A 15,600-nucleotide genomic window follows, 5' to 3' on the forward strand; every position below is an offset into this window, starting at 1 on the left:
GCTACTACTGTACCACCCATTTTTCTTCAGCACTAATTTAGGCAATGCATGTACATGAAATACCCTAAACATTAATAGTAGATCATAGTCTGGACCAAAAAGATCGGACTACAGAAAGTATCACCAACAAAACGAAAAGAGATAAGAATAAGTCAACAAAAAATGTCAATGTAATGCAACATTTACTAATGTAAAGGTAAAGAAAACCAAGAGCATGTACAAAATTAACTTTATTTTACAGGATGATAATGCATGAAGCAAACATGGAATGACTGTAAAAGTGTACTCAGTCTAGATGTCGAGTGAATGTGTCATCCCTCTGTAACCTGGTGCAGTGGAACAATTCTTGTTCAGCCTCATAGTGGCATGATGCTGGTTCTGATGTATGGATCGCTGAACTCCTGTAAATAGTGAAAGGTCTCTATTGGACAGTTTTCCAACCATAACATTGTAAAACACTCAGTGGGCTATGAGTTTTTCCAACTTGAAACCCGAGGGCAGATGAAAGACCTGTCGAACTACAGCAATCTTGTAATTGTTGAATGAATTTGAGACTAAAGGAGCAGGGGGTTGCACAACAACTGCAATTGGACAATAGAACAAATAGGGCTGAGCTTGCTTTATGCAGGGTGCATCATCTAGTATGCACCTGTAATTAAAAAATATAATTTCCATCAATAATGTGGAATGAAAAGTTCTAGGTAGCCAAGCCAGCGCATTTTGTGGGCCGAGTCTGCGTCTCTCACGTGGATAGGCAGACCATTCCATAAAAATTGAGCTCTATAGGAGAAAGGCTCTACTCTTCTGGGAAGGCTTTCCGCTAGATGTGGGAACATTTCTGCGGGGACTTGCTTCCATTCAGCCACAAGAACATTAGTAGGGTCGGGCACTGATATTGGGCGATTAGGCCTGGCTCGCAGTTGGCATTCCAATTCATTCCAAAGGTGTTTGATGGGGTTGAGGTCAGGGCTCTGTGAAGGCCAGACAAGTTTTTCCACACCGATCTCGACAAACCATTTCTGTATGGACACCACTTTGTGCACAGGGGCATTGTCATGTTGAAACAGGAGAGGGCATGGTCATGCTGAAACAGGAGAGGGCCTTCCCCAAACTGTTGCCACAATGTTGGAAGCACAGAATCGTCTAGAGTGTCATTGTATGCTGTAGCGTTAAGATTTCCCTTCACTGGAACTAAGGGGCCCTAGCCTGAACCATAAAAACAGCCCCAGACCATTATTCCTCATCCACCAAACTTTACAGTTGACACTATGCTTTGGGGCAGGTAGCATTCTCCAGGCATCCTCCAAACCCTTGTTAGTCGGACTGCCAGATAAATCAAATCAAATGTATTTATATCGCCCTTCTTACATCAGCTGATATCTCAAAGTGCTGTACAGAAACCCAGCCTAAAACCCCAAACAGCAAGCAATGCAGGTGTAGAAGCACGGTGGCTAGGAAAAACTCCCTAGAAAGGCCAACACCTAGGAAGAAATCTAGAGAGGAACCAGGCTATGAGGGGTGGCCGAAGGTGCTGCCATAGAGTTACATTAGAAGTGCCCATCCAAGAAGGCTCAAAGTCAATGGCTACAGATGAAATGACGTCAAATCACTTATCTACCGTTGCTTTGATTTGACTGAACATATCAACATCATACTTTCAAAATCTTAGCTAGCAAGCTAGACAACCCGTCATCATGAATCTATTGGAAAATCCTTTTCAATCCTTGTCACATAAAGAGAAATTATAGATAAACGTATCATTGCTCGTCAGCCATTGGACATAAACATTACACAACAAGTTGGAAATTGCAAATTTAACAATGAGTGGTTTGGAAGGAATCAATAACTAACTGTGTTGCAAAGCTATCACTAGCCTGCTATTCAGTGGAAAGGGTGTGTGGTCCAAGTCTGGGTTTAAGGGTCTCATTTCCAAGCTTTAAAAGGATAAACATTCACATGCAACACCATGGGCCAGAAAAGGTTGAATACATTGGACATCCTGTCAATCCAGCATGACTTCTGCCGCTTTAAGAACAACTGGAAACTCAGAACTGGGAAATCTCTGACTTCAGTGAGTTCAAGACAGGGAGCTCCGACTGCAAAAATACGTTTTCAGTGATCGAATTCCAAGTCGGGAACTCAGGCCTCTTTCTAGAGCTCCGAATTGAAGATCATGGAATAGCCTCGAAGATCCCCCCTGGGATCCTGGTTGCCTCACCGGATGGTCTAGTGGGCACCACAGCAGTGGTGGACGTCAAGTCTCCCGATGGTGCGGTGGACCTTAACATTGAAGAGGCATTGAAGTTGAAGGATTTCTATATCAAGGAGACCATCCTTACTGGCACCAGGTCCAAGGTCAGCTCCACTTCACTGGAAGGGACACTGCTTCTTTATTGTGTGAACCACCAAAGCCTCCACCACCATCCCCATCCAGCATGATGACCTCTGCCCGACTCATATTGCTCCTCCTGTCAGTACCTGTTTTCATAGTTCATACACACACACTATGCTCCCATAATAGGTTATATTACATACAAGTTTTGCTCAAAGCAGCCAACTGAAGTAATGTAGTTAACTTTAACTGTGATGTTTTTAAATTGATGTCTTACCCCCAGAGTGAGAGAGCGAGTACACCACTTCCAGCAGATCTCCTTGCTGAAGGTGGAGTTGCTCATGCACTGCTTCTTGTGGTGTGAGCCTGATGTTCCGCATATTACACCTCATGTCTAAAACATTGCGAAAAGGGGACATGAAGTAAAAATGTTGATACATTTACAAATTCAATGTTTTACACAATATTGTATCATACTTGATGAGTTACTGACCTGTCAATCCATAGGCTCGATGTGCTGTAGTCTCCACAACTGGACGCTCGCGCTCGGATCACACTGGCACAGGATGTCCATGCACCGGCTGGTCTGAGGATGCGCTCCGGTTGGGACTGGAAAACAAAGAGACATTTGGTCAGTGGTAGGTCTTTTCAATGCTGTATCACAATATTTATCTGGACAGAAAACACATTGTCCACGGTCGGTTTGGCATAGAAATCAGCCTTACAATACAGGCAATATGCCCGTGTATCATCCCCAAAAACGGCTTCAACCAGCCGTTGAATTCAGGGTTTGATTCCCACTCATTTCTGTATTTTTGAGTGTACAGTTTAGACTGAGACATGTTTAGCTTATGTCACAGATCCACACACACAGTGGACAAGGTGAGTAAGTGACTGAGGGTGTGTGAGTCAAATGCAGTGATTTGTTTTTGTGCAATGAATTATTTTAGACAAACATTTTACATTTACATCCCGCCCTGAATGTAAGCCAGGGCGGGATCAGCCAGCAGTGGCTTCCCGCATGCGCAATTCATTTGCAGTCTGGACGCGGAGGGTTGAACATCTCCTGCTCTGACTGCAGCTGGGAGGGACTGCTGCTGTTGGACTGAGCCGCTTGTGAGTGCTTTGGGATGGGGGTGGGACCCACGGCAGCCGCTGCTCGTTGAGAAGAGTAAGAAAAATATGTGCTTTCACTTCAGTCTCCAATAACACCCGAAAAAGTGGCTAGATTTGTTGCTAGTTGATTTATTTGAAAATGTGTCGCTAGAGGGATCTGAATACTCGCTAAATATTGCGACAAAGTCGCTAAATTGGCAACACTGGTATGAAGTAGTTCTAAAATCCCAGATGGAAAAATGTATGGTGAAAAAAAACATTTGGTTTTATGGGTATTATAACTTATACTGTGGTACTCAATTGAGAAAACAAAGAAATGGAACCTCTGGTTACTGAGAGATATTTCATTATAATTTCAGGTTTTATTGTCCAAAGCTAAAGGTTTATCTAAGTTGTGAATTGCCCATAAATTAGAAAAAATTGAGATGATTTTTAGGCCATATCGCCCAACCCTACTTTTCATCCTCTTGCTAGGTTATGTGGTTGGGTTTTATTGTCCACAGCAGAAGGATTATCTAGGTTGGTTTATATCTCATTGTAAACAAGCTTTTCAAACAGAAATGTGCATCCTGCAGCACTAATTCCCAGACAATCTGGACCCTCTCTTCCTAAAATTATCTGCCGCTATTGTTGCAACCCGTATTACTAGTCTGTCAACCTCTTTTTCGTATCGTCTGAGATTCCTGAAGATTGGAAAGCGGCTGCGGTCATTCCTCTCTTCAAAGGGGGTGACACTCTAGACCCAAACTGTTACAGACCTATATCCATCCTGCCCTGCCTTTCTAAAGTCTTCAAAAGCAAAGTGAACAAACAGATCACTGACCATTTCGAATCCCACCGTAACTTCTCCGCTATGCAATCTGGTTTCTGAGCTGGTCACGGGTGTGCCTCAGCCACACTCAAGGTCCTAAATGATATCATAACCTCCATTGATAAAAGACAGTACTGTGCAGCAGTCTTCATTGACCTGGCCAAGGCTTTTGACTCTTAGTATATGGTGATTGACATCGGCAGACTCAACACTCTAATGACTGCCTCACCTGGTTCACCAACTACTTCTCAGATAGAGTTCAGTGTGTCAAATCGGAGGGCCTGTTGTCCGGACCTCTGGCAGTCTCTATGAGGGTGCCACAGGGTTCAATTCACGGGCCAACTCTCTTCTCCGTATATATCAATGATGTCGCTCTTGCTGCTGGTGATTCTTTGATCCACATCTACACAGACGACACCATTCTGTATACATCTGGCCCTTCTTTGGACACTGTGTTAACAAATCTCCAAACGAGCTTCAACGTCATACAACACTCCTTCCATGGCCTCCAACTGCTCTTAAATGCTAGTAAAACGAAATGCGTGCTTTTCAACTGATTGCTGCCTGCACCCTCCCACCCGACTAGCATCACTACTCTGGACGGTTCTGACTTAGAATATGTGGACAACTCTAAATACCTAGGTCTGGCTTGACTGGAAACTCTCCTTCCAGACTCACATTAAGCATCTCCAATCCAAAGTTAAAAATAGAATAGGCTTCCTATTTCGAAACACTCATGCTGCCAAACATACCCTTGTAAAACTGACTATCCTACTGATCCTTGAATTCGGCGATGTCAATTTACTCAGCAAATTGGATGCAGTCTAACACAGTGCCATCCATTTTGTCACCAAAGCCCCATGTACTACCCTCCACTGAGACCTATATGCTCTCGTTGGCTGGTCCTCGCTACATATTCGTCGCCAAACCCACTGGCTAGAGGTCATCTATAAGTCCTTGCTAGGTAAAGCTCTGCCTTATCTCAGCTCACTGGTCACCATTGCAACACCCACCCATAACACATGCTCCAGTAGGTATATTTTGCTGGTCATCCCCAAAACCAACACCTCTTTTGCCCGCATTTCCTTCCAGTTCTCTGCTGCCAATGACGGGAACGAATTGCAAAAATCACTGAAGTTGGAGAATTAGATCTCCCTCACTTACTTTCAGCGTCAGCTGTCAGAGCAGCTTACCGATCGCTGCAGCTGTACACAGCCCATCTATAAATAGCCCATCCAACCAGCTATCTTCCTCATCCTCATATTTGTTTTTGTTTTTCTGCTCTTTTGCTACCCAGTATTTCTACCTGCACATCCTCATCTGCATATATATCACTCCAGTGTAAATTGCTAAATTGTAATTACTTCACCACTATTGGCCTATTTATTGTCTTACCTCCTTACTTCATTTGCCTACACTGTATACAGATTTTTCTATTGTGTTATTGACTGTATGCTTGTTTATCCCATGTGTAACCCTGTGTTTTGTTGCACTGCTTTGCTTTATCTTGGCCAGGTCGCAGTTGTAAATGAGAACTTGTTCTCAACTGGCCTACCTGGTTAAATAAAGATGAAAGAAAAAAAAGAAAAAATCACTTGACTAAAGAATGGAAGATTCCTAAAAAATATTGTATCAGTAACAAGGTAAAGGAAGTTTCATTTAAAATGTTACATTAAATGTATCCTGTGAAACCTGTTAGGAAAGAGTCAAGCTGAATTTTGATACTGTGTGATTTCTATATTTATAGTAGAATTTTTGGATTGATATACACAACTTTGTTATAAAGAAAACAGAACATAAACAATTTAATTGTTTTGATGATTTATTTCAGAAATTCTGATATTGATATGGATGTATATTTATTTCAACTGCTAATAATAATGGGTACATTTCATATTCACAAATGCAAATTGTCTGATTCACTTTGTAAATTAATTTAAACAATATGGGACTACTTTATCTAAATGAAAAACAACGCAATCAACCTGTAGTATTATTAATTAATATGATTTGTTTGTGTAGGATTCCTGGCAATGTGATGAATGTTATGTCTGCGTTTTTGCATGTGACTATTCCTCTTTTGTTTTGTTAATGTTTGTTAATAAATAAAGACAAAAAAGGAGGCAGCGAAGGACGTCACTAGTTAACATTGCCACAAGTCATAATTATGGCTAAACCCCGCCCATTTCTACAAATGATCTCCTTAAAATCTGATTTTAAAACTCACCAAACAGTACATTCCTGTAGCCAATTATGACTTTGTGATTGTGATATCTAGGGGAAACCGGCAGGAGAATCAGAAAATGTCTCTGACATCTGCTCTGCTCAGCCATTGGCTGAGTTCAAGGGACAAGCAACAAAGAACTGGTCCTACTAAACACGTAGATATTTCTGTGGTAGGCATCCCTGTTCCTTGAGTGTCGCAGGTATTGCAGTTTTCTTCCAACTAAGTAACGCACCAGACAAACTGGGCTTATTGATCAGTTCTCTAATTGCCTAAATTCAGCACACCTGGTTTTTCAGGTTGGTTATATCAAAACTATCAAGTGCCAGCGACACTCCAGGATCACTGTTACCTAAACCTTTAATAGTAGTTATATTATGCACGTAGGAGTGCATAATTTAGTGCATGCAACTGTCACAGACGAGCTATGTTATTTTGGTTGGTACGCGCCTAGGGATTTCCACTAGATAACACAGCCACAAAGTCAAGTGTATATCGTAAAATTTCAAGAAAAAACATACTTTTTGGTCTTCATTTGAGATCAGCGTTATGGGTTATAAATGGGAGGGATATATGACTTACTGGCAGCTAGTGACGACCGCACTACAAAGTCTGACGCATCAACACGCATGCGCTGTTTTATCCATTCTATTCGGGTTTACTGGATATGACATTAGGACTCATTTGATCTAAAACGAAACTCGATTAAAAAAGATTAGTAAATCTGCATTATTTTTCACTATTATAGTCACTGATCATGCGATCCTGCTAGATCTATCGTCTGAAAAGAGCCAAAGCCAGCAGCAGTAAAGCAGTTGCTTGTTGGTGAGCTAGCAATAGTTGTTACGATATGGCAAGGTAATTGTCTAAAGGATTTTTACAGAATGTGGAGAAGGCACTTCGTAATTGCTTGGAAGGCAACGCCTGGATAAGAAGATCCCTACTTCGATATTTTGTTGACAATTAGATAAACATGGGTATGCCATTATTGTCCCATCCGTGCTTTAAAGCAATTTGTGTCATCGCTTTACTCAATGGGCTTGGCGACTGCAGCGAGGGTGAGTGAACGTTAAATTATGGCGAGTAACGGCTACAACATAGCCCGAGCGGCTTTCCTTCTCGGATATTCTAGGTTTCCAGTCGATAGCACAGTCCCAAAGTCCAAATTTGTCTATCGTAAAAATGTATATATAAAATGTTGCTTTTGGCTCATAATTTTAAGAGGGGTAATAGTCGTGGTTTATTACTTTGTTAATGTGGTAACGACCGCTACTTATGTAGCAAGAGGGATTCTAGAATTTGGCTAACTATATGAGAAGGGTGCAACTGCAGCCCGCTATTAGGGGCGTTCCTGCATCTGTAGGAACCCCTCTTTATACTAATATTGGTAACTTGTTAAGCTATGACACTAGTACATGGACGGTCCACTACAGTAGACGCTAATGCACCATAATGTTGGATGCCAACCGCTGATACACCTCAGAAGAAGAGGGGGAGGGGGGACAAGACGGTAACTAGCTATATCTACTACACACTGGTAGTGCCCCTGCCTGTCTAGCGAATGATATTGTGCTAGCTTAGCCAACTACTCCTAAGGAGGACACTGGTACACAGTAGGTGGGGGTCGAGGGTGACATTGTCTGCTAGTACTGTTAGCTAGCTCACGTGTCGCCCGTGCCTCATGTATACCTGCGTAGTTAGCGGTAAGCGGGGGAGACACCGTGTGCTAGTTACCTAGTAAGCTAGCACAGTGTCGCTCCTGCCCCTGCCTGCTGTACTAGCGAGAGGCAGGGGGCGACCGGAAGAGGGTGACCTTCGTCCCCGCCTTTCGGGCACTGTTTTCCAGTAGTCCTGTTAAGGCGGGAGCGAAGGACGCTGTCTATCGGTATCGCTCCCACTCGCTAGCAAAGAGGACTCCGTTACACGGTGGTTAATGTTATTTTTATTTCCCTTTTGATCCACATTCAAAAGTGTCACACCAGCATGAAGATGTTGTGCACGAGGCGGAGAGTTTATGAAGGAACCAATGGGATGCGCGAGGGTGTTCCTGCAGATTCATAAATGCCCACATGCAGGAGCACCCCGAATTGCGGGCTGCAGTTGCACACAATTGAACTACATCCCTGCACGTGCTTTGAATGTTTTCTCAATCCAGACAGATACACAGCCCAGTCTAGTAATGGAAGTAGTTGGCCCAGTCTAGTAATAGAAGTGCTAACTACGCTACCATGAGCTTTCTACTTCCTAGACGTCATTATTTGACCAGTGTGTTGGTTACAGCATTAGCGTGAGCAACAATAGTGGAATTGGTGTTTCACCTTTAAAAGAAAAGTCCCTAATTAGTGGAATCAAGTTATTTTAAATTACACTGCTGTTTTATATTAGTAACACCTTAATTAACCACCAAGGCCTTATGAGTATTGCCATGTGTCATTGGTACAATTATAGTAGCCCAAGGCTATCAAAAGCTTTGAAACCTCATAAACCCAATCATATCGCTCATGGGTATTCAACTGGGGGTCCGCAAAAAATATTTTTATTTGAATGTTTTTATGAATATCGCTAGCAATAACAGAAAAACAACTATTTTGAATTGCATACATACATACAGTAGAAAATAGGATAATATATTATTTCTAATCATGTCAACTTTATTTATCAACTCTATATTGGGCAAATTAGCCTCATTTGAGCCAATTACTCACTGGAGTATCTGACATAGGCTTTGAAAAAGCACCTGTGAATAGGCTACCAGTGTGGCAAGTGCTGCTGATAAGCTTTCTTGACTTGGACATACATTTTTGGCAACACATGGGTAACCTTTGTTTCAACAGCTGCTCTCAGTGAAAATGTGTTTTGAGTTAGCCTATTAGTTAGAAAGATATGTTAGTTTACACTTCCAATTATGGGGGAGGTCAAAATAAACTGTCTACCGGTGTTGTAGTAGTAAACTGCATGTAGTTCAACTTGTAATATAACTACACTTTGCAGTAGCTTGGTGTTAGTTGAACTAAATTCAAATCTTGCAATTGTTTTCAGTAGTTAATACATTTTATGTTGTAGTGGTGTAGCTAAATACTGGAACTGCATTCAATTTGTTTTGATAAAATAAGATCTGGGTGAGTAGGCAATTTCCTTTTTATTTTTGGGCTTCAAACCTGCCTAATTGTTACTTGAAACCATGTTTGTATTTTAATAGGCTTAATTACACATTCTGTTAACACCTGACACCAGAGTGATCTGTTATTGCAATTTATAGTCTATGTAATTTATTTTAGATTTAGATATGATAATTTATCAGAAAATAGTTTGGATGTAGTGAACTACTTTTTCAAAGAAACTAAGTAAACTATATATAGTGTAGCGTAATTGGTAACTTGGTTAACTCTATATATTTCTCCAACTGTCTACCAAATCTATTTTTTTTAAATGTTAGTTACTTCTCCTTGCCATTGTCATTCACCTGTATAGACAAGACTGGAACATTAATGTTTTTGCTGAAGTGTGATACAGTCCCTGAGTTGCCGGTTTGCCTGGGAAGGGGTCCCTGGAAAAGAAAAGGTTGAAGACTCCTGATATAGCTAACAAACTCCCACAAGTGAACAGTTTCAACAGTTATCTTGGTTAGGTGTGATATTAGTCCACTTTCAAGTCTGTAGGCTACTGTCAGCACTTAGGCCTATATTACCAAGCTTGCTATGTTGGCCTGGACAGGGTTGTGTACACACTTAACCATCTTACCACCTTTTATAAGGACTTACATCTAGCCAGCATATCCAACCCACTTGCTTACAGCTGCACTAGGGTTGAACAAGCCTCCTGTTTAGATTAACACACAGTGGAGATGGCGCGAGATATGGGTCGGAAAACGTACCTCTATCCAGGGTTGAGAAATGGCATTGAAATGTCCCATTAACCCAACTGTTAAACAGAGAAGATTGAAAGACTGTAAAAAAAGAAATGTACTTCCCTCTTTGTTAGGGCTGGGTGATTTATATTGAATTACTTAGATTAATTAGAATTTGTTTTTTCACGGTATTCCAAATTCCTGTGTTGCAAGAATTAACGCTGTTATAGTTAGATTTTTTTCACTCATGATGTCTTATCTCCTTCGCTCATTCTGTGCTGTGTGTACCTTCCCATTTACACGAGGTATCTGTATATAATGATGAGATGCATATGTCTCCGCCCTAACAATAGGAATTGTTGTCCCTAAGGCAGGCGACAAGCTTAGGTCCAAAATAAACCCATATAAATGCATTGGGATTGTTTTGGAAAGATTTTAGGGAGAGTGAAACCTCTCGCTTGCCTCTTCCTCTCTGTTTACACGCACACACCAAGCCCCTGCCACTCACAACAACAATGATGAGAGGAATTCTTCCTCTCTGACAAGCTGTTTCAACTTGCTATTTGAGGTTTGGTCTAACAGAATCGGTCAATGAAGCACATTGAGACATTATTTTACTGTAAAATGGAAGTTAACCTTTCTAACGATACTTTTTATGTCACACAACTCATTGTGTGCAGAGCATACTACTAAAACGAGAGTATCAATGAACCTTGATTCTGGAAAATGAATGCTCAGCTTGTTGCGTACAGCATTGCAGTACTAAGTACTGTTAGGAGCATCAGGGTTGGGGAGTAACGGATTACCGAAGAACGGTAACTACGTTACCAGCAAAAAATATTGTAATAAGATTACAAATACTTTTGAAAAACTAGAGGATTACTTTTAAATTCTGTTTTCTCAATGACATTCAAATCAGCATTGAAAAATGGCGCAAGTTTAAGTTTGTTCCACCTGAGCAAGTCTTACCACAAGTCAGAGACCACTATGATGACGCACCAAATGGGTTTGATGGATTGTGGGAAAATAACAGTTGTAGGCTAGAGTCCAAGCTATGTCTTCCAAAGTTGCGACTGCTGTCGGCATCCAAAGATTATCCAACTTCAATAAACTCTGAGGTAAGGATGACTGCAATGGTGTAGTCTACGGCGATACTGATATCACTTAATATTGATATCTACATAGCGCATTGATGTGAATCACTCTGCTGCTCTCTCATTTAGCTATTTGCGCCTTACGGATTGTGCTTGTTGTGGATGGCTGTTCACAAATCTAAATGTGTATTTGAACCCAATAATGGGTTGAATTCAAGAAGTTTAAGCTGCCTATCAATCATTGTTTTTGAAAACAGTGGACAGCCAGTGAAAAATGTGCTCTTGCAACAGCTGCATAGTGCAGATCCAAGCCTACGGAATAAAGGTGGGGCTTTCATTGCTCAATCCAATTCATACTTCAATCCATGCTGGTTCTATATACACACACACACTGCTGGTCAAAAGTTTTAAATCCTTGAATGGGTATGTGTTCTTTATTTTTACTATTTTCTACATTGTAGAATGATAGTGAAGACATAACTATGAAATAACAGTGTGCAAAGGGTGACTCCTTTGAAGAATTTCAAATATAGTATATATTTGGATTTGGTTAACACTTTCTTTTTTTTGGTTACTACATGATTCTGTATGTGTTTGTCATAGTTTTGATGTCTTCACTATTATTATACAATGTAGAAAATAGTAAAAATAAAGAAACAATTGAATGACTGGTACTGTAAATATATTGTGATTTGCCTGTAAGTTGGAAGAAATGTTGAGGATTTTCAGGCCATATCTCCCAACCCTACTTTTCATCCTCATGCTAAGTAGCAGATGCCACAGCAGTCATTTTGTAATGGCACTAGAACAGGGGTATTTAACCGGGGGCTAGGGGTCCACAAGAAAATGTGTGTATGTTTTTTTAATGAATATTGCTAGCAACAACTGAATTAAAACATTTTGAATTCCATACCTACAGTAGAAAAGGGAATATCTTCTCTGCAATAATGTTGAGCAAATTACTCATTGGAGCCAATTACTCACTGGAGTATCTGATATAGGCTTTGAAAAAGCACCTGCGAATAGGCTACCAGTGTGGCAAGTGCTGCTGGTACGCTTTCTTGACTTGGACATACATTTTTGCAAACACATGGCTAACCTTTGTTTAAACTGCTTCAGACCTGCCTAATTGTCACTTGAAACCGTTTGTGTTTTAATAGGCTTAATTACACTATTTTAACATATTCCAGTGTGATCTGTTATTGCAATTTATAGTATTTTTGATATTTCACGTTTAGATTTAAGAATTTATCACAAAAGTTTAATGTAGTGAACTACTTTAAAAATGTAAAAAATTTAAGTATATTTTCTTAATTGTAGCTTAACTTCCAGTGTGAAGTAATTGGTAGCTTGTTAAACTATATTTTTACAGTAGCTTCCCCAACACTGTCTACCAAATCTATTCATTTTAATATGTTGATTACTTCTCCTTGCTATTATCATTCACCTGATGATAAAAGACGTGGAATTGTTTATTTTTGACTAATATTTGATGGTGGTTGCCGGTTTGCCAGGGAGAGGGGGTCCCTGGGCAAGAAAATGTTTAAGACCCCTGCACTAAAACATTGGGTTGATCTACAAAGTATAGTCAGCCAATCAGGCTCCGTGCGGACTACATCTGTGGAAATGTCAAAATAAAATGTATTTGATTGGCTGACTATCCTTTTGTTGTTCAACGCTATGTTCTAGTGCCATTCCAAAAATGGCTGCTGTGGATTCTGCTACTTAGCATGATGACAAAGTGCTAGTTTTTCCAGAAAACTGCCGTCGTTCAATCTTTGGGGGATAATGGGACAATTCGGATACGTTTTCTGAGCCATGTCAAGTGCCAGCTCCGCAGTGTCTTAATCTAAACAGGAGGCCTGTCTGAACCTAGTGCAGCTGTAAGCAAACGGATCGGATCTTCTGTCTAGCCTACATCCGTCTCAATATTATATTCCGTCTCAATATTATCTGTCTCAATATTACCCTAAATGTGCCAATTTCATTTGTTGCGGACTTAATGCCACTTTTGCTTCAAAGCCAGACACGACTATGCCCATTGAGACGTGTTCCAAATGGCCCTCTATAGTGTGCTACTTTTGACCAGGGTCCAGAGGGCTCTGGTCAAAAGTATTGTACTTTAAAGGGAGTGGGATGCCATTTGGGACGCATCCTCAACAGGAAGTGGTGGTGGGTCATGGGAGTGTTCAGCTATTACTTTTAGGAAACACTGTCGCAGGAAAAACTATCAATAAAGTCAGATAATATCATTGGATGGACAGATGGCATGGGCACTGGAGTGAGCAGGGACTGGAAGTGTGTAGGGACAGTGTTTGTGATGATATAGAGAGCTAATCGGCCTACCATACAGTTGTTAATTTACTAGATGCAGGGAATTCATTTATAGCTTGACGACTCACACTTTATTCTTCCGCTGCTCTGTCGTTCGCTACATACTTTAGTCTTACAGGCTGACTACATTGCTCGCGTCGTTTTGCAAAATAAATGTAGAAATCTATATCATTAAATTTTTGCACCCACACTGCTCGTGCGCGCCAACCAGCGTCTGCATTGCCAAGGGCTAAAATAGAATCAGTTCTACTTCTTACGCAGATCGCTCTGCAAGTCCTGCCTCTCCCATCTCAACATTGGTTTATATAAGCAGGTACCCACGTCCCATCTCATTGGTTATAGTCACGTGGGTGACTGAAAGACGAACGAGGTCAGTGGCGGTAAATGCACCTAATTTATGGAAGTTGCCAATCGCAATATAAAGTCAAGAGTCAAGGCCTGGAAGGAAGAGAGATGACGAGAAATGATTCGGTTGGCCGTTTTATGTGTGGATTAATTGTCGGAGTAGAGGACCTTGTGCATTTCAGGTAAAATAACAACTCAATGTTCATATCCCAGGACAAATTAGCTAGCAACAGCAAGCTAGCTAAAATGGACAAATTAGCTAGCATGTGCAAATTAACTAGCTAAATTGCCATAAATGTTTAATGCTTTTCGATCGGTCCCCAAATTCATATAATTGGTTGAGTTTGTTTTGATATTTTAAGCTGCGTGTCATGATCACGTTTGGTGTGGGGGACAAAATAAATTTATGGACGATGGCGCACACGTGTAGCCGGTTTGGGTTCTGTGTTAGACTGCCATCATTGAAGTTGTAAGGGGTGATGAGGGATGATGTATATTAAAAAAAAAAAAGTAATCAGCGATTGGATTGTCTAACCAATCAGAGTTTCAAAGCCAATGACAAATTTTCAAACCATTGCTTTACCCACGTGTTCTGGCCTAACCCATTGGTTTCTGAACCAACCGGATGGCCCCAAAGTGTTCACATTTGAAGGGTCGGAGGTACCTAGATCAATACTCATTGTGGAGAAGAAACTAACGTTCATGGGTGTGGCGTAGAGTTTGGCCGTAGCTAGGCAAATTAATTTAATGGTGAAGGTCCCCTTTCTGTGACAAATAAACCAAGCCTAGTGGCATGTTGTGGTTATGTAAGTGTGTGTTGAGCAGGGACAAAGCCCTTACTGTATGTTACATTGATCTTGGTTAGTTGTTTTTTTTTGTGTCCAAGATGCAACCACCAGTCTGGGCAATTTGATCGTTTCAAAACCTGTAAGGATGTTGAGTAATTGAGATGTAGATTGTTCCAAAATCCAGCACAGATGTACACTCCAATAGGATGTGACAAGGTTGCCATTTTTACTCGTCAACACAGAACTCACCATCCCCTCCAACCCACTGAGGTATGAAGAACTGGAGATTGTTTTCAACGTAGTCTACTCTCGATTGCGTATGCCGATTCAGGGGCCGGCTATATCCGAGTTGCATATAAACAACTTCACATGCACTAGCACTCAATGCGCACAGGGAGCAGCGTGAACCGTGATAACATTCCGTTGTCCAAAAACATGGCAGACATTGGCTTTTTATTTTATTTAACTAGTCAAGCCAGTTAACTTTCTTATTTACATTGATGACCAAACCCTCCCCTAACCTGGACGACGCTGGGCCTATGGGACTCCCGATCACTGCTGGTTGTGACACAGCCTGGGGCTGATTATCAAATGTTAATATCTTCGGCTGTGAGTGATGGGGAATAAATCTAGTCATCACCTTTGTGCACAAAATATACAGAAGAAAATGTATATTAAGATAGGGAAGTCAGATAAACTATGTGGCCAT

General features: G+C 41.0%; 1 protein-coding gene and 1 long non-coding RNA gene across 4 annotated transcripts in view; one reads left to right on the plus strand and one right to left on the minus strand.

Annotated features, from left to right (window-relative positions):
* Nucleotides 1-212: 212 nt before the first annotated feature.
* Nucleotides 213-6,586, minus strand: LOC112248923. The gene is made up of 4 exons (XR_002953290.2): nt 6,487-6,586; nt 2,826-2,941; nt 2,610-2,726; nt 213-401 (listed from the first exon to the last, which is right to left on the minus strand). It is a non-coding gene; the product is annotated as an uncharacterized LOC112248923 (long non-coding RNA).
* A 518-nt stretch (nt 6,587-7,104) lies between these two features.
* adam9 (ADAM metallopeptidase domain 9) overlaps nt 7,105-15,600 on the plus strand; it is an 89,982-nt gene continuing 81,486 nt past the window's right edge. For 2 of the 3 annotated variants that reach the window (XM_024418380.2, XM_024418382.2), the window contains exon 1: nt 7,106-7,541. In XM_024418380.2, coding sequence (XP_024274148.1) covers nt 7,457-7,541 — 85 coding nt within the window. In that variant the 5' untranslated portion in view covers nt 7,106-7,456. Of the gene's footprint in view, nt 7,542-15,600 lie in introns of all 3 variants that reach the window. The other variant, XM_024418381.2, reaches the window with a different exon arrangement.

The sequence above is a fragment of the Oncorhynchus tshawytscha genome, unplaced genomic scaffold, assembly GCF_018296145.1.
Source record: "Oncorhynchus tshawytscha isolate Ot180627B unplaced genomic scaffold, Otsh_v2.0 Un_contig_766_pilon_pilon, whole genome shotgun sequence".
NCBI classification, from domain to species: Eukaryota; Metazoa; Chordata; class Actinopteri; order Salmoniformes; family Salmonidae; genus Oncorhynchus; species Oncorhynchus tshawytscha.